Source organism: Microtus ochrogaster, linkage group LG2 (assembly GCF_000317375.1).
Source record: "Microtus ochrogaster isolate Prairie Vole_2 linkage group LG2, MicOch1.0, whole genome shotgun sequence".
NCBI classification, from domain to species: domain Eukaryota; kingdom Metazoa; phylum Chordata; class Mammalia; order Rodentia; family Cricetidae; genus Microtus; species Microtus ochrogaster.
Window position 1 is genome coordinate 53,879,958 of NC_022028.1, and position 19,231 is coordinate 53,899,188.

At 45.1% G+C, this 19,231-nt stretch overlaps 1 protein-coding gene across 1 annotated transcript; it reads right to left on the bottom strand.

Moving 5' to 3' along the window:
• Nucleotides 1-2,978: 2,978 nt before the first annotated feature.
• Nucleotides 2,979-10,121, bottom strand: LOC101995687 (H-2 class II histocompatibility antigen, A-U alpha chain-like). Its single transcript, XM_005360429.1, has 5 exons — nt 10,010-10,121; nt 6,424-6,672; nt 3,838-4,119; nt 3,419-3,593; nt 2,979-3,257 (listed from the first exon to the last, which is right to left on the bottom strand). Exons 1-4 carry the CDS (start codon nt 10,092-10,094, stop codon nt 3,439-3,441), a joined length of 771 nt encoding a protein of 256 aa, XP_005360486.1. The 5' UTR covers nt 10,095-10,121; the 3' UTR covers nt 2,979-3,257; nt 3,419-3,438.
• Between the last annotated feature and the right edge of the window lie 9,110 nt (nt 10,122-19,231).

Consider the following 19,231-nt stretch of genomic DNA (forward strand, 5'->3'; position numbering starts at 1 on the left):
GCTCTGTCTCTGGAGAGCTGGGATTACTGGCGTACGCCCTATGCCTTGAGATTTTCTTGTAGCATGTATCCACCAAAGCAGATTTCACACTCTACCTCCCTGGTGGTGTGGAAGAGCCTTCTGTCTGTGTGTTGCTTTTATTGGTTAATGAATAAAGAAACTGGCTTGGCATGATAGGGTAGAGGAGCACAAGGTGGACAAAACTAAATAGAATGCTGGGAGAAAATAGGCAGAGTCAGAGAGATGTCGTGGAGCCTCTGCTGGAGACAGATATGCTGAAACTTTAGCCACAGCCATGTGGTGATACACAAATAACTAGAAATGGGATAAATTAATATGCAAGAGATTAGCCAATAAGAAGCTAAAGCTAATAGGCTAAGCAGTGATTTAATTAAAGTTTCTGTGTGATTATTTCAGGGCTAAGCAGCCAGGAACCAACAAGCAGCCTCCTCCGACAGATTGGCACACAAACATGGGGAACTACATCCACATAAAAACCTGAGAGGACTTAAAAAGAAATTCTAGATACTAAAAAACAAAGTTTAGCATCATTTTTTTTTCTGAATGTGCTTTGCTTGGGGCAGCATGCTGCGGCTCCTTAAGAGAGGTCTTAATGATTCAGCAATAGCAGCCCTACAGTTTCAAAATGGAGCTTCCTGGCCATGGGCTGTGCTGCTAGCACAAACTCTGACTCTTTCGGGAGACCAACCATTTGTGAACAGTGTGCTGTGGCTTGCTTGATGGCAACATGGACCATCTGTGTGCTTGTAAGTAAGGCAGTATGCGTGGCTCTCAGAGGTGCAAGCGGCTCAGCCATGCTGAACTGGGCAGGGCAAGCAGGAAATACCATATATACCTAGTAATGGTACTGCTTAAGTTTTAAAAAAGCTTTCTAGGACAGTAAAGTATTACAGATACACAATAAAGACAAATCCAGACAGAAAAGAGCCCTCAACAAGTCACAGTGTTCGATAAAAGTATGTAGGCTTGGGAGATAGAAAAAAAAAAGAGTATAGAGAGTTGAAAAAGAAGTAAATCGTTTTTAAAAAGTCTTTAAAGAGATGAGTACAGACAGTCATAGGTTAAAGAAATAAATAATAATAAGCCACATAAAGATGAAAAATACACAGAGAGTCTAGATTGTGTATACTATTGTGTTTTCTTTAAGTTTTTTGACTGTGAAGGAGCTAAGTAACCAACATATTTACTTTAAAGGTTTCTTGACATCAAAATTTGAGTCTAAGGCCATGTTGCTTTGGAAAAGAGGTTCTTCTTTTGTTTCCACAGAGGATGAGAACCTATGGATTGTTTCCAGTCTAATATGGTTTGATAGACCACGACCCCCTGAAAGGTCATTATGAACACCCCCAAAAATTACTTAGCCCAATAAACAGCAGGAAGAAGTTTGGACAAAACTATGCCCATATTCCCAAATATTGTTTGTAGATGTTTCTTTACATTTAAAGGGGGATATGCTATAGAGATGGATACTTTGCATTGGTATGGATCTTAGTTTATTGATACAAGTTTTAGGTCAATTTTATTATATGTATATTTCTGCTCTTGATTAAGATATTGTGCTTGTGCAGTTCATTTAAAAATGTAATGTATAATTAGGAAATATAGGTTAATAGATAATCATATATAATAGTCAAGCTTGTAGTCATGTTAGTTAGATTTTCTAGATGGACAGAGATGTATTTCAGATGAATAGGTATTTTCAAACCTTTCAAAGACTATAGAATATGGCATTTAAAATGTTTTAAAAAGTTAGGACTTTTATGACAATGAGACACAGCTACTCCTGGCAGCACCAGTTTCTTCAGGAGGAAGATGGACATCAAACAGGCTCCTTATGGAGTGGGTTAGCCATTTGCAAAAATAAAACTGCTCTTGCCTGGACTGTGTGATGAACTGGACATGCAGAACCCGCAGAGAGATGCCTGCTAAACTTACCTAAAGGTGAGACCATCCTCTGGGGTTCCTGCTTCATGAAAGTCTGCCAGACATTCTGCAGGACACAGAAGAATGTGACTGATGAACTGCCAATATAGATGGAACTGTCTTTAAAATTTCCTGCTTCATGGAAAAGTCTGCCAGACACTATGGGCCTATGGGCTGAAGATTGGATACCCCAACTATACAGAAAACTTTCGGTGACTGTCCAGGTAGTGATATGTCTCTGTCAATTCTAGAGTTTTGGAAGTTGCTTACAATGTACTTCCTGTCTACTTAGGTAATATTGTATCCTTCTGGAGTCTTTGATGTAGTTGAAGAATAGATAGTAGTAACATAGTTTTCCTTAATTATGATAAAAGATAAAGTAGTTATAAATATTGTAACTAATTCTTGCTTGACACCTGCTTTGCTATATGTAATCTTGCTATGTTATAGTTAAAGCCTTTTTATTTTAAACAGAAAAGGGGAAATGATGTGGAAGGTACTTCTATCTGTGTGTTGCTTTTATTGGTTAATGAATAAAGAAACTGGCTTGGACTGACAGGGCAGAGGAGAGCTAGATGGTGAAAACTAAACTGAATGCTGGGAGAAAGAAGGGAGGAGTCAGAGAGAAGCCATGGAGCCTCCGCTGGAGATAGACATGCTGAAACTTTAGCCAGTAAGCCACAGCCACGTGTCGATACACAGATTACTAGAAATGGGATAAATTAATATGTAAGAGATTAGTCAATAAGAACCTAGAGCTAATGGGCCAAGCATGATTTAATTAATACAGTTTCTGTGTGATTATTTTAGTGCTGAGCAGCAGGGAATCAACAAGCGGCCTCCTCCAACACCATGGTGTCTGACTGGGGACAGATGACAATGGTCAGGGCTGGGAACTAAAGAGAGAAACTTCAACCTTGGCCAAGATTCCTGAGCATTCTGAGGCTATATTTGTTTGTTTCTGTGCCACCAGCATGGCCCCGGATCCAGTAAACTCCAAGATGAAAGACAAAAACAAAACAAAAACCAACAACTGACTTACAAAAGATGATTTATTGGTTTTGTGGATCTACTGAACCAGGGTCACTGAGATTCTACAGTAGATATGATTTGAAAGATACCAAGAAACAAAACTCAAGTCAGAAGTGAATTCCTAGGTTATGTGAGCTATGAGAGGGAACCTCAAGTGGAAGAGAAAAGCAAAATCACTTCCCCAAGGACACTTGGGGAAGACAACATGATGAATTGGCCCAGGAAACACACTGGCCCAGGTCATCCAGCACACCACTTCTGTCCTGGAGAGGACCACACACCTGCAACAAAACACAGGAGAGGGATGTGTTCCTGAGGTCCTGTGCTGTGATCACACCACTGCACAATTCTCCAGCAATGTTCCAAGCACATTTTTATCAGTCTCCTCTTCCCCCACTCCCCCTGTGTGCTGGCTTAAGCTCCCACAAACACAAACCCTCACCTTCCTCTCCAGGGTATGGTTTATAATGGTCCTGGGTGTCTGGAGGGGCCACCTGATCTCAGGCCTTGAATGATGAAGATGGTGCCCACCACGATGCCCACGATGCCCATGGACAACCCCAGGGCACAGACCACAGTCTCCGTCAGCTCTGACATGGGGGCTGGAACCTCGGGTTCTGGAAAAGTGAAGTATTTGGAGTCAGGGGGGAGCATGTTCATGTATAAGCATATAAGAGAACCCGTGTGAGGATGGAAGTCAGTCCACACAGACTTTGGGGCTGGGCTTGTGGAAGAACATGAAATCTATCACTAGATAGAAGAATAAAAAATGAGTCTGGTCACCAGACCCAGAAGATGACAGGCTGTTCTAGAGCTGACAAAGAGCAAGAACATGCAGAAGCAGGTGGAACCCACACGTACCCCAGTGTTGCAGCATCGGCTCCTCCAGGCCCCAGTGCTCCACTTTGCAGTCATAGACGTCATCGTCAGTAGGGATGAAGGTGAGGTAAGACATCTTGTGGAAGGAATAGTCATGGCTGGTGATGAAGCTGGTCTCATAAACAGTCTCTGTCACTGACTTGCTGTTTTTCAGCCATGTGATGTTGACCACAGGAGGGAAGATCTTGTCCACGAAGCAGATGAGGGTGTTGGGCTGGCCCAGCAGCACAGGGGCCTTGGCGAACACGGTCACCTCAGGAATGTCTGGAAAGGAAATGTCTTTGGATGTAAGTGATTGATAGGAGTTTCTCTCCCCGATGTTCTGCACTGTCTGGTGAGGAAGCCCTCATTGAGGCTCACATACATGATGATCCAACAACCTGACCTTCCCTCCTGCTTGAAGCTAATGTGTGCTGCATCCACTTTATCCTGGTGCCTTTCTCTCTAGAGTGCTAAGATATCTGCCAGGCCCTCTTCAAAAGATTCAAGGAGTGCATTGTGGGAACAAAGAGCTTTATATTACATGGGATATATGATTTGTAAGAAGAGAGAGGATGACGGTAATGAGATCTGGGCACGCCTTGGAAAGGAGAGGTTTTTTTTTTAACTTTTATTGATTCTTTGTGAATTTCACATCATGCATTCCAATCCCACTTATCTCCCTGTCCCCTCGCACTCACCCTCTTCCCTGCAACCTCCCTAAAGACAAAATCAAATTTAAAAGAAAATTCAAAAACCAAACCAAACAAAAAGAAGACCAATCATGTTGTGGAAGCTGTAGTGTGGCCTGGTGAGTCACACGGTTTACCCTTTTTAGTCCATACATCCTTACTTAAAAGAATTCATTGCTATGAGTCCTTGGTCTGGTTCCTGGCCTCTGGCTTCTGCTGTTTGGATTTGTAGGCTTGTCCCCTGCACATGCTCCAACAGTTCATAGATTCAGTGGATGTTCTGAATAGCCCTGGTTCTGGGCCTGGGTAGTCGCTGGGTTGGTCAGCTGGCTAGTTTTCCCTCATTGTCACTACCCAGATGAGCTCCGCAGCACTGCCTCAGCTAGCTCACCCAGGGCAGCCTACAGCAAGGAGTGGGGCCAGTTCTGCCTTCAGATCTGGGTCCCCTGCTCATATCACCAGGGCTATCTCTACTGTTTTGCCCAGGCAAGGTGCAGGGCACTCTCTCCTGGTTATTGTAGGGGGTTATATGAGGGGTGGGATGGGGGGGGTCAGCTCTCCTACTCTCACACCCTCAGGACTGGCTCACCTGTGTCCCCAACAACAGGTTCAGTTCTAGTGTGCTGCCCAGGTGGGGTGCAGGGTCTGCTGTCCTGTGTCCTGTAGCTGGTATAGGGCAGGCTAGCTCTCCTACTCTTGTGACCCCAGAGCCAGCTCTCTCACCTGCCACTGGTAGTAATGGGTGAAGGGGGAGGACATCTTCCCCTCACCCATGCAGACAAGGGGGGTGCAAAGTCAACTTTCCTGCCCTCATGCCCTCAGGGATGGCTCACCTGTGTCCCCGAACACAGGGTCAACTCTAGTGTGCTTCCCAGGTAAGGTGCAGGCCTATGGTGAAGGATGAGGTCATCTTTCCTGAGTGGCAGGGAAGCGGGTGGGATGAGCTCTCCCCTAAGGGGTAGAGCCAGCGTGCCTGCTATAATATCCACCGAGGGGCAGGACCAACTATTCTAGGGCCAGTGAAGGGTGGGGCTGGCTCAGCACAGCATGTTTCCAAGGATCCCTGGTGCTAATACCAGCCATGAACATCACCATAGACCCCTAGCTGCAGCAGGACCACAGACCCAGACATGACCCTAGGCAGTGGCCTGTACCTGGAAGTCTCCATGACTCCAGGTGGCAGCACTGGCCACTCAGATCAGCATAGCCCCAGGAATGGCCCGGTTCTCAGACCCTGACATGGTCCAAGATGGCTAACAAGACCCTGGTCCTCCACAAAGCCCTTGGTGACAACAGGAGCGCTGGACACCAACTCAGACCCTGGCTGCTGTAGGACCAAGGACCCAGACATGATTCTTGGCAGCTGCCCAGCTTGTGACCATGGCCCCTAGTGGCCATGCAGGCCACCCAGATTGGTATGGCACCCATGACAGCATAGTCCTCAGATACCAACATGGTTCCACCACAAACCCCTGCACAGCCCCCTGTGATAACAAGAACCACAGACACCAACAAAGGCCTCCTTGGCTGCTTGAGTGTTCTGGATCAAGACCTGGCTCTTGGTCATAGCTCAGACATCTCCCTGTACTCAGTAGCCAGCTGCCCATTCCTCATCACCCTCATTTCTCCAGATCTGCTTCTCTCCCCAGCCCCAAACCATTCTGCCTTTCCCTCTCTTCCACCTCCCCACTCTGAACTCTTGTACCTCAATGGTGCCTAACTGCTCAGCACCAGGGCTCTTGGGTGGGTCTCAGGTGGCACCTGGTTTGGTATTGCCTGTCTCAGCCATAAGGAATGGCATGGATTGTTGCTTTTCCTCAAGGAGAGGGTTTTGTAGAGCAGTGACTAGCATTCCCCACCAGAAGAGGGAGGGAGAAGTGGGACGCTGAGCACATACCATTGGTAGTTGGCGTAGAATTGGACCTCTTAGTCAGGATGTCCAAGTTGAATTTTGCTACAGCTATCTGTTGCAGTCCACCTTGTGGGTCAAAGCTTGCCAGTTGGCCAAACTCAGGAATCCTCCAGACAGTCTCCTTCTTATCCGAGTCCACATAGAACAACTCATCACCATCAAATTCCATTGTGTACTGACCGTTGGGTCCATAAGACTGATAGACGATTATACCATAGGCGCCGACATGGTCGGCTGGTGAATTGAGATGCATAGCAGAAAAATGGAAAACAAGAAGAAAAAAGAACTATTAAACAAAATGATAGAAAATACTCTTTAAAAATACCATGAACTTCATTTTTTGGCACATTTCCATCACTTTCCTATCACTCTCAGTGTTGGTTATGACATGTGCCACACTATGACAATGGCATAATGTCATGGGTTTGATTTCTGCTATTCTAAGCGCCTCCTTCAGGGTCTGGCACATGATAGCCTAAGCCAAGTAACTCACAAGTGAGTGGAAGAGGAAAACCTTGTTCATAAAGATTCAGTCATTCTGCTTGCTCTCTTCTAGGTTTGGCTCTCACTGATCTTTCATAAATTAATAACATATCTGTTACATTTTATTTCCCTTCTTAAAAGGGACACTTTCCATACAGGGATCCCTTCTCACTTTTTAATAAAAGGAAAAGCACATAGAATACTAAATAAAGAGAATAATAACATCACTACAAAATATATGAAAACTGTTATATTTAAAGTTCCTCCATTGTTAACTGTGGGGATCTACAGGATCTTCTTGAATAAAAGAAATAGAGACTTGGTATGGGATTCACCTCTGTATGTTTTGAATATGTTTTATTGCCATTGGTTAATAAATAAGCTGTTTTGGACAATGGCTTAGCAGAGTAAAGCCAGGTGGGAAATCTGAACAGAGTCAAAGAGATGTCACATAGCTGCCGAAAGAAGGCATCCGGGCCACAGCCTCGAGGTGATACACGGATCAAGAGAAATGGGTTAATTTAAGAAAAGAGCTAGATAGCAGCAATAAGCAGCATTGATCACGCAGCATTGTAGTTAATATAGTTTCTGTGTGATTATTCAGGTCTGGGTGACCGGGAAATGACAGCCAGTCTCCATTTACAGAGACTTAATTGGATTGTATGTTTCTGCCAATCCCTGCCTTCTATTTTTTTCCCAAATCAACACTGCCACTCATTTGCAGATTCATGGTGAATTAAAAGTTTTTCCTGCAACTGAGCATGTGTGAGATGCCACAGCGAATGGCCGCCAGGCAGGCAATCCCACCCAAAGGAGGTCATAGACACTGTCGAGGCGTTTCATCTTTCCTTCCTTCTTCATTTATTGGGTTTCAGCAAGTGTCAGACATGGTGCTGTGTAAGAAGTAACTGGCCAGCCAGGCCTGGTCTGTGCAGTCACCACGCTTGGTGAATGCTGGGAGAATTGGGTCGGTAGACAAACAAGTACATGTAAGGTGCTGTGAGTGGCGGTGGGCAGGTCACATGCCGTTCTGCGCAAGCAACTGCCAATCAAAACTAACTACACCGTCTTCTCATGGCCCTGCTGTTTGCAGGGGCCTCTTTTTCTCAGTGAAATCAAGGTTGTTGTTTTTCAATTTGCTGAAACCCTCCTCTACTCTGGAAGTTTCTGCTCAGTCTTAGTTAATTTACTTCCAACTCCTCTGTCTGCTGTCTATGTCCGACTGCTCCTCTGGCTTTCCCCTTCCCAGTGTGACCATCTCGGTTGGTCTTATCAGCCCTCTGTCCTCCTCACACAGCACAATCCTCTCCCCAAAGTCTTCTTATCTCTTATCAATAAATCTTCTTGACTTCTTTACCAAATGTAGTTGTACATAGTATTTGCTTTAGCAGGTGTTTGTCCTGGGACACAAGCATTACTGAGGAGAGCGCACCACCTCTTGTCGTTACAGTTTTGATCTCACCTGGGTTCACTGTCCTCAGTAATGGGGTCTCTGCTTTTTGACCTTGGTCTACTTCTGTCACTAGTTTGAACACTTCTTAGAGGCAGGACACTTCCTAGGGGCAGGACAGATACTTCCTAGACACAGACAACATTTTTGTATATTTCAGTACCCACATCTTAGCTGGGAAAATGCTTTACAAAGACAAGTATTGAATGATTATTTCTAGTTTTGTGGTTCACAGAGACTCTGGGAATGATTGAGAGGTGGCAGAACTATGTGAAAGTCAGGGTCAGCAGTGAGCTGGGCTGCATTAGAACCTGTGTACCTCATACATATAGCTTTGGGACCCTTTCTTGATGAAAATATTGAAAGTCATATTTTATATAAAAGACAAATGTAATATAGGCTGAGTTAAAATCAAAATATTTTCTTAGATATTGAAACTTCACTTTTTTTTTCTTCTAAACTCAACAGAAATGGAAATATTTTCACATAACCCTGTGGCTCCTTGGAACTGTGCTCACTGTGCCTGCTCACACCTGGTTGGGACACTCTAGTGTAACACACTTGAAAAAGAAATGGGTACTAAGGAGCCAAACTCCCTGGAGAAGCAGGTGAGACTTCTACCTCCCAACAGAACTGGAATGAGAGCAGCCATGGTTCATAGGTCACTTGATCCCTTTCACTTCCTGTTTCAAATAATCGACTTTTCAACTGACATTTTACAAAGCTACTATTCATATCTATAAAATGACCCAGAGTTAAGAAGGGATTCCAGAAGAGGATAAGGAATTAAGCAGAGTGTGGTGAGAGGTGAACAACACAGGCAACAGGGCCACAGACTTGCTTGCCTGTATTGCTGTTATAGAATGTCAGTAGATGAGGTGACAGAATAGGGAGCCTGTATTTCTTACTTTGTTACCAAAATATGAAATTATATCTGGAACGGAAACAAGGGGAAAATTGACATTTAAAGGCATTTACTAACGAATTAACAGGTTTTTGAGACAAGGTCTTACTATATAGCTCACTCTATTCTTAAACTCACGGTCCTCCCACTTCAGCACCTAAGCACCGAGTTACTGGCGATCACTCCCAGGTTTTCACTGTTTTAAAAGCACATCTACGTACTTTTTGCCTTGGTCACTTGTGAGGACACCTGAGGAAACCAAGATTCAGGAGGACTTTCCAGTAGAATGGTGGCCCCTTGTCTCACTTCCTGCCAGGGCCAGTTCCTAGCATGGAGAGTACAGACCCCAGCACAAGGGAAGTGTTTTCTGTAGATCTGTATTCATGATTCACGGAACTGTTTTCCTTAGGATACACTCCAGGAGATGGGACAAAGGACTCCAGAAACTCTCAGAGGAATATGAAAGTTCATGGAATTTTAGTAATGAAAAATCATCCTTTCATAGAAACACCCCCAAGTTTAGAGTCAACCCCAACCTACCACAGAGCCCTCCACACTTCCCTCACTGGACCCACTGTTAGAATTAGCACAGCTCGCCAACAGAGCCTCCTAAAGTCGGGGCCACAGTTGCTAGACCGCCTGATAGAGAATTTGTATCTCAGTCAATTTGTGTCTCCCTCTTCTCTCGATTTCCCATTTCCCGGTTCCAGGCGTCCCTCAACTGTGCAACTCACCCTTAACGTTGAATTCACCCCCACAGGGGCTGAGCGAGGTGGTCAGGGCGAGGATCCCCAGAACCAGAGCTCTGCTGGGAGTCATCTTCTCTGGGTGGTCTCAGAAGCTGCTGTTCTGAGTCCTCAAGAGATATGAGGATACAGCCAAAGAGGTCTGACTTCAAACCAAACCCCGCCAGACCCAATCATAAAATTCCGTCGTGATGACGTCACAGTTGCCGGGTGCAGAGTTTGTAGTGAGAGGCCTGCAGGAGGCGAAGGGGAACTCCAGGACCACAGCAGCCTCTGCTCAGAGTGGACCTGAGGGATGTCCTGGGAAGGAGAAAGTCTCCACATCAGACTTTATCCTGTGTAAAAGTGTGCGGCTGGCAAGAAAGGAGGGAAGGTCTGAAAAACCTCATGGACGGGTGAATTCTTAGATAGTAATGAAGTTACTTAAATTTTTGTATCTGGGCTGTATGATCCAGGAAGTCTCCCCTAAATTTACTTTATTTCCTGTGGCTTCCTCAACCCCAACTCGCAACCATTTCTCAGGCTCACGTTCATGAGTTATCTGTTTTTTTTCTTTTCTTTATTTCTTTTCATAGTGTATACAGAACACTTCAGACTGTGGGTTGACCACTGATCCAAGGGGTCCCCACAAATGGTGGCCAGTCAAAGCCATTGCTCTTTCTACTTGTGTAAACCTGGGTCAGGAGGATCTTTGCTCAGAACCCCTTATGTTTCAAGTTGGAATGCTGAGGCTTTGGGACCCACAGCCTCCATCAAGAATGCAAGATGTTTATCCAGATTTCCCCCATCTTTTGAGTAATCTCTGTGTTTTGTGTGTTGATGTGCTGACCACATTTAAAGGAAGTATAGGGACACTGAACACACAAAAGAAAGTTCTGGCTAGCTCGATTACTCTTAAAATATTTTTTAATGTAACAATGTTCAGTCAAATGTTGAAAGGCGTTCTTGTAACTTACAAAGTATTGTTGTTCTCCTAACTGCTGGGTTTTCCAAATTTGTTGTCCTTTGATGTGAATATTTCAGGTGAATGTGAGGACTGAGGATTAAAGTCACAGCAACCGTTAGGTGTTCTATTCTTTATAGAAGACTGGGTTTTCTGCATTCTATGGAGGCCACAAGTTCGTGATCATTTAGGATCACTTAGGATCATTCTGTCCTCACGAGACTAGTGTGTTAGCCTGTGGTCTTCACAATGGTGAGACTGTGGAGGGGTGAGACAGGGCTCACCAGCTCCTGCCTAGGTGCTACTTCAGCCTCAGCCTCACTGCGGGCTTGCCTCCTTCTTGGCAAATTTGTTAAGGTAATCACAGAGTTTTCCTACTTGCACCACTTGTTGATAAAATGAGGGAAAATTCCATTTAGATAATTTAGGAACCAGATTCAGTGCCTGGGTTACTAAACAGATTTAGTCCCCTGTTGCTCAATCAAACACCCACCCAGGTATCATGAAAGTATCCCGCGGTGTGATAAATCCTATAATCAGTTGATGTTAAGAGATGACCCTGAACAATAGGGATGAGCTGGCCACAGCTGGGAAGTCTTAAGAGCCAGCTGAGGCTCATTTGAAGAAGGGAAGTCACTGTCACCTCTGCCAGCACAGTTCCCATCTGCTCTCCTGAAGACCACCTGCCCAGTGGCCCTCAGATGTGCTGGTTCATCCCCACATCTGTGGAAGCAAATTCCTTACAACAGCTTTCCTGTATATATCCCCACCGGCTTTACTGCCTTTGATATCCAGAGAGGCCCTGTGTTTCCCCTGGTGAGCTTTCTCTTTGATTTCTCTGTTGATCTTTGTCTGGAGGTGTTAACAGACCTTATTAGATGTTGGATGACTTCCTGCAGATACCTGAACAAATGCTGTTCTTCAGCAGGACACAGACAGCACACTAATGAGGTGATTCCACCAAATCAAGCTTGGGGAAGCAACAAGTTTCTTGGAATTACTGATAGGATCACAGGAGAGGAGTTGCTTACAAGCACATGGTAACCCAGAGGTAGACAGGCACACATGCAGACACACAGACACAGACACAGACACAGACACACACACACACACACACACACGGCCCACCGCAACATGAGAGCTGCTTCCATGAAGTCCCCTGCACAACTTGCAGGCAGCTCCATGGGAAAGCACCCTGTGGAGAAAGGGTTGGAGGGGGGGGAGGACAAGCAAGCTGTGGTAGTCAGATCTCCTGCAGCTGGAGTCCCAGGCTGTTGTGAGCTGCCGTGTGGCTGCTGGGATCTGACATCCTCTTCTGACCTCCGAGAGCAAGGCACACACATGTGCACATGTAGAAAAATTGGCACATGCGTGTACAAATAAATAAATTTAAGAAATAAATTTAAAAAATAAAAGCAAAGATGAACACACAGAAAAAAAAAATGTTGGGCACAAGAAGAGAAGCTATGGGGCCAGGGAGCTGGCTCAGGGGTTAAGAGCAGTGACTGCTGCTGCAGAGGACCTGGCCCTTCCCAGAACCCACATGGAGCCACAACTGCCTGGAACTCCAGAACGTGGAATTACAGGTCCCTAGAGCCCGCGCCTGGCTCTGACCTAAGATGTGAAGGATGACACCAGTGCCAGCATTTGCTAGTTTGTTGAAGGAGGCAGGACTGTGTGGATTCATATGATTAGTTGGTTTATATATACTTTAAGGTCTATTTATCACTCCTGTTGGTTTTCAGATTTATGCTGTTAACTATGGAAGTTTTTTATTTGACTGATATCGATTTCTATCCTGACCCTGGGCCAGGGCTTCAGCTTTTCATGTATTTCTAACATATTTCCATGAAATACGTTACAAAGTTTTGTTACACATTTCCTATACACCAGCTTATGCTGGCTTTGTGACAAGTTGCCTTTGCACATTGCCCTGTTCCTGTGAGCTCCAACAGCTTCTTCTTCCGGAGACAAGTGACGCTGCCCACACCTGCTCCTCATTGGCTGGAGAGAAAGTGTCCAGTGCCAGCCGGTTTCACTTCAGCATAACTTCAGCTGAGGCTCTTGGCAATGACCCCAGTTAGCTTCTGTGGTTCACTTCTGCTTCCTTGGTGGGGACGATACACTGGATGGGGAGTGAGGGGTGGGGAGAGAGCAGAGGGCCCAGATAAAGTGCAAAGACACTCTGTTGTCCTGACCCCGTTCTTAGAATTAACTCTTTATTACAGAGCCATAATTATTATTACTGTTGCAGATATTATAAAACAATGACAAAAATGGTCTCCATATAAGAACAATTAAAAAAAACAGAACTCTGAAAAAAATTAAGCAATGCAGTATTGGGGAAGACTAATTATTTTACAAAATTACTCTAGCCTTAGACTTGTGTTGAGTGTGGGTGTGTAATCACTTTTCATATCGATTCCTAGAAAAACAGCCTCAGCTTCATAAAAATTCGTGTAGATGTTGAATGCTTTAAAATTACACGTTCTATTATCTTTAAGAATATAAAATCTTTTTCAATCACCCTAAATTTTAATATTTTAATCATTATATTCCTTATTAAACACATGAATTCAGATTTCTTTCTATGTGTTTAACAGAACAGCCCCCCCTCTTCCAAATAACTAGATATTCTTTCTATAGTTCATCATAGTCTCTTATTTTAGCATTCTTTGGGCAGTTTCTACAAAATTTTCTTGTAATAGAAGCCTGGCAAGACAGAAGTACAGTGGCTGAGTTTGGGGTTGGGCAGAGAGTCATGGATAGGAGTCAGTGATGGGTGTGTCCTTCTGAGGTTCTACACATGTGAGGGTCAGCAGGAGTGTGTGGGCACAGGTGCTACCTTTGAGCTCTGGGTCACAGTTAAGATCTGGAACCCGGTTGGCACACACCATCTGAAGTGGACAGTGTCTGTAAACAAGAACGACTTGAAGTGACCTCTCTTCCAGTGGGGGAGAGAGGTGGAGCCACCGTTAAAAGTATGACTGCTCTTGCAGAGGACCCTGGTTCAGTTCCCAGCACCCACATGGCAGCTCACAACCTTCTGTAACTCCAGTTCCAGGGGATCCAACACCTTCTGGCATCCTCAGGTACTGCACACAGATGGTGCACAGTTATACAGCCAGGCAAAACACCCTTACATGTAACAATAACTAAATAAACAATCTTAAACTACCGATGAGCCCCCAAGTCAACTGCATTGGTCTGAGTCAGATCCCCACAGTTTGAGTCAACCAGAAAGTCTGTGCTGTGTTAACGGTGAAGGTGAGGGCATGAGCCCAGATGTGTCCTGCAGCTCATTCTGAAAGTGGACACGTCCACAGAGAACCAAAGCACAATGGACGGCCCTCCATTCCCACTCAGTACAGAGAACTCCAGTCTCCCTGTGGCCCCTGACCCCTGAGACTTTCTTCCCAGAGACAGCAGTTCTCCTCTGCCAAGGCAGTGAGGAAACGAAGGCATTGCAGTGTTACCTGTCAGTCATGATGACCGCAGTGACCAATGACGCAGTAATTAATGATAATGACTGTGATGATGATGACGGCAACTCTCTTCTCTGTGCTTCTACTTTATTAATATCTTTATGTGCCATGGGAGATGGAACATTTGTATTACTTCCTTTTTCCATTTTACCCAGGGAGCCTAAGATCTGAGTGATGTACCAACCAGGCAGGCAGCTGTGATTCACCGTGGTCCTGAGGGAATTTATGCCACGCTTCCTCTCGTGGGCACCACACAGGGCAAAGCATCCAGCCGATTCCTCCAGAGATGTTACTCACAGGAACCGCTACCTCCACCCTTGGCCGACTTCCCTTTTCTGTGGACTCCTCGCGCGCGCAGCAAAGGCTCCTCTCTCTCAGCTCTGACACAGCATCAGGTGCGCGGCTGGGGGCTGCCGTGGTCCAGCGTCGCTCAGCTGCAGGCAGTGTGATAGCGTTCTCATAAGTAGACAGGGAATCAGAATAGAAATTCAGTCAGATTTGCTTGGAACTATTATGGACTTTGAGACGAACAATAATTTTTTGTTTCATCAAAATACAAACAAGAGTTCTTGAGCCCAGACCACCGGGAGGCAGAGTTGCGGTTTTAGCCCAAGCTGGGTCCAACCGGAAGTTTCTGTAGTTGGCCTGAGACTCGCACTTTCCTTCTCTGGGGAGGAAAGTATAGAAACCCCAGCAGGGCTCGATGGAGTCTCTCCTGGTGGACAATGAGTCAGTGACATCAGATGGGGGACGCTCGTGTCTGCGTCTGTGGGGAATCACAGTAACGTGAGGTCTGTGTGGGATCACGGTGGCGTTGTTTCAGTTCTGAGGACAAGTAGATAAAATATAACAGTAAAGATGGCTAAAGAATTGTAAAAGTACTGGACAGTGGATTTGAGTGCTTAACCCGGGGAACCCCGTAGTCCTGTAGCTGAGAAAGAGACAGAAAATAGACACTGGTCGCCTGGGCACTTCCTGCCCTCATTGGCCCTGACCTGAGGATTCTCAAGGCCCCAAAGCTTCATTCCTCAGACCCAACTGAGACTCAAAATAGGGCCAGGGCACTGTCTCAGTGGGTGAAGGTGCCTGCCACCGTGCCTGGGTTCTGTCTCTGGGATTCATATGGTGGACAGAATTTTTTTTTTTGTCAGGGTGTCGTTCTTACTTCCTCTTGATTATACACATTTCCTAGGAAAATTATTCTTTGTTCCCAGGTGTTAATGGCACCGCTCCCCTCCCTGCTGCTTTGGTTATAACATCCTGGCTACTGAGTCTGCCAGAGACAACTGATGTGACCTCTCTGCCTTGCCTATTAGCTGGGAAGAAAAGTAATTAAGACAATGTCATGGCTTCATGGAGATGTGGTTTATGCAGACATTTACCTATCTAGCCTTCCTTACCAACCACAGCAAATAGCCACTCCCCACACCTGGGCAGCCCCCTTGCAAGAATCAAACATATTATTTATTTTCTGAGTCCCTCAATGTAAAGTTTAGATAGAGAGATGTCTTTTGTTCAACCCAACAATGTTCACACAAGACATAAAGACGAGAGACTAAAGCTAATCACAGCTAATGGTGTTGGAGCGTAGCTCCAAGCTGTGATTGCCTGAAAGGCAGCAACTCTACCAGGCTCTTTCTTTTAGAGCCGAGAGCCAGCTTCCAAAGCGTTACATGGAGACTTCTTAAATGCAGAACAAACAAATGTAGCACATCTTTACATCATTAACAAAAGCAGCAGAAACAAATGTAACACATCTTTGCCAACTTAAGGTAACATTCCACAGCACAACTACAGCAATATGCTTTTTTTTTTTTTTTACATGATGCTCACTGTGTATAAGAATCCTATGTGACTGACCTTATCTCAATAGTGTTCTACAGAATTGCTTGGTTGTTTTGCAATTCTCTTTGAATTAAGAATGCGCTTAATACCTACTAAGAATTCATTTGATACTCTGCTGGAGGTTACATTGATTAGAGATCTTTCAGGATATTCCTGTGTTAGCAGTGTGGTCTTCCAGTCCATGAGCTTGGTGCGTCTTCCTGTTAATTTTTAGTTTAACTTCTTTTAATAGCACTTTGTAGTTCTCTAGAGTATTACTTAGTTGAGCACTTCCTCTGTTAAATGTGAAAACATTGTAAATAGAATCATTTTCTTGATTTTATTTTTGGGTCATTCACTGGAAGTGCACAGTGCAATAATTTTAAATTTTATTGCAACTGGTTTATAGACATTTCCTTTATCTGTAATAATTTCAGTTAGTGAAATGATCAATAGCAATATAATTTAAAAAAATTAGTGTTCGCTAATATTTACCTTGTCCCAGGAATCAGCTCGGTGTTAACACGGAGATCACGTAATCCAACCCACCAATTTTATTACCACCATGAAAAAAACAAGGTCAACACAGTAACTAGCCTGACCAGCAATGCCAAGTGTAAACATCTTGATCCTGTGTGTAGCGTTCTTCCATCCTCTGCTGTAATTACACCCGGGCTGCAGAGGAACTGATGAGGGGGAACAGCGCCTTCTATTGGAAGGGAGCGGAGGGAGAGCACTGCACCCAGATGTGGTGAACTCACAGCACGAGGGTGCAGAGGAGAAGCACTGCACCCAGATGTGGTGAACTCACAGCACGAGGGTGCAGAGGAGAAGCACTGCACCCAGATGTGGTGAACTCACAGCACGAGGGTGCAGAGGGCTTCTGTCCAGAAACTCCGACAAACTAATATTTTTAAAACTTTATTTTAATTTTACATGTATGAGTATTTTGCCAGCATATATGTTTGTGTACCACATGCATGTACAGCACAAGGAGACCCAAAGAGGGGGCTGAATCTCCTGTCCCTGGAGTTACAGATGGTTGTGAGCTGCTCTGTGGGTTCCTGGAATCAACCCCAGGACCTCTGGAAGAGCAGCCTGTGCCACCTCTCCAGCTCCCAAACTAACATTTTCTTTTAATTCCTAGAAATTGAGTTTAGGCAGGGTTTGAACTATAAAAATACATTTCCTTGGACCACTAAAGATGACTCTTAGTGTCATGCCCAGTTAATTAATTAAAAATATTTTTTCAGTGCCAGAAACTGTCATAGGTGCTAAAGATCCAACATATAACAAAAATACAATAAAGATTTCTTGCGGTGATTAGCTGGGATGGGAGGGCAGGCAGGGCTGGTCCCTGGTAACATGACTTCCTCTCACCTTGTCCCATGACAGTCAGGTGTGACCATGGACTTTTCCAGTTCCCACCTCATCCACCCAGGTGCCAATGCAGCCCTAGCAGTGAGCTCAGGCATCACAGTCACTTCCTTCTCCTAACACTGACCAGGGACTTCCTACAGATGCATGAGGAATGTCCAATGTCCATTCCACGACTGCTAATAACCCACGCGAATTCCTCCCTCTCTGCTCAGCTTCTAGACCCAAACTGTGGTCTCCTGCCTCTCGGCCCCGCAGATCTTCCTTCCCCACTACACCAGCTGGTCAGCCATTCCCCCACCGCCTGCCCGTGTCCCTCTCCTGCACACTTGGTCTTCCAGACCTGCACCAGCTCAGAGCTTCATAGCAGTCACATCTGCTGGAGACAAGTGACGCTGCTTCTCTCTCTATTCCTATTGGTCGAAGAAAACCTGCTATCTTGAGGGGAGTTTCCAAAAATGTTTTTCTTTCTTAAATGCGTCGGTGAAGAAAATGCTGTACTACTTTCCCAAATAGGAACTAACTAGACAGAACTGAGTCCCATGAGGTGGATTCTGGGTTTGAGGGCGGGGCTATGGGGGCCGCCTTTGGGGGGAAAAGAAAGGCGACAGGGAGGTGGGGGGGGGAGAGAAGGGAGGAAGGGAGGGAGGAAGGGAGGAATGCCCTATCTCAGAAGGCTCATCTTTCTCTATTCTTCAAGTTATATTTTCTAGCACAATTATGAGAATATTGGCTGCTCAGTAAATCCGAACCCTCCGTTCCCCCTGTGACACCCTCGCCTTACAACTACCCTGGGATCCCGGATGTTTCCTGGCTGATTCCCATGGCCTGCAGCTGTACAGTTCATTACCTTTGCCAACTGGTTCTACTCTGTGTACTGTCTTTATTTCTTAAGGCCGACAGGACTCTCCCTGTGACTCCCTGTGAAATCATTGCGTTGTTGGTTCTTCTTTGTCCCCCTCTGGTCCTTCAGTTGACTTGAAACACACTCATTGCCCTAGGTTTTGGTTGTTATTTGTTTGTTTATTGAGACAGGGTGTCCTAGAATAGCGTCAAACTCAGTACATGGGCAAGGCCACCCTTGAACTCCTGATTCTCCTGCTCTCCCTCCACAGTGCTGGGCTGGCAGGGGTGTGCTAAAACTCTTGGTTCATGCAAGGCTGGGGAATTGAATCCAGAGCTTCCTGAATTCTCAGCAAGCACTCTACCTACTATCTCTCCAGCACACAGAGCTACAGTTTAAAAAGCTTTATCATTCTCATGGACTTATACATAGTAAAACATCTTTGCAAACTTTTACAAACTTATAGCCTGCAAATTTGTACTCTTTCTTTTTAAACAAACCATTGTAACTCTCTATGATGTCATCACTGCATGTTTATGTGGGCTCTCGGTTCCAAGGAAATGAGATTTGCTGACCCCAGTCACACCTGTGAGGCCATTGCCCTGAAGAATGTTTGCATAATTACAGTACCAGCACATTAAATATGAATTATGCTCCCAAAGGAAAAAAAAAACTAAAATTATCTTCTTTTTCCTGTGGAAGCTAGGTTGATTCGGGAAATAACCAGACTAGCTAAT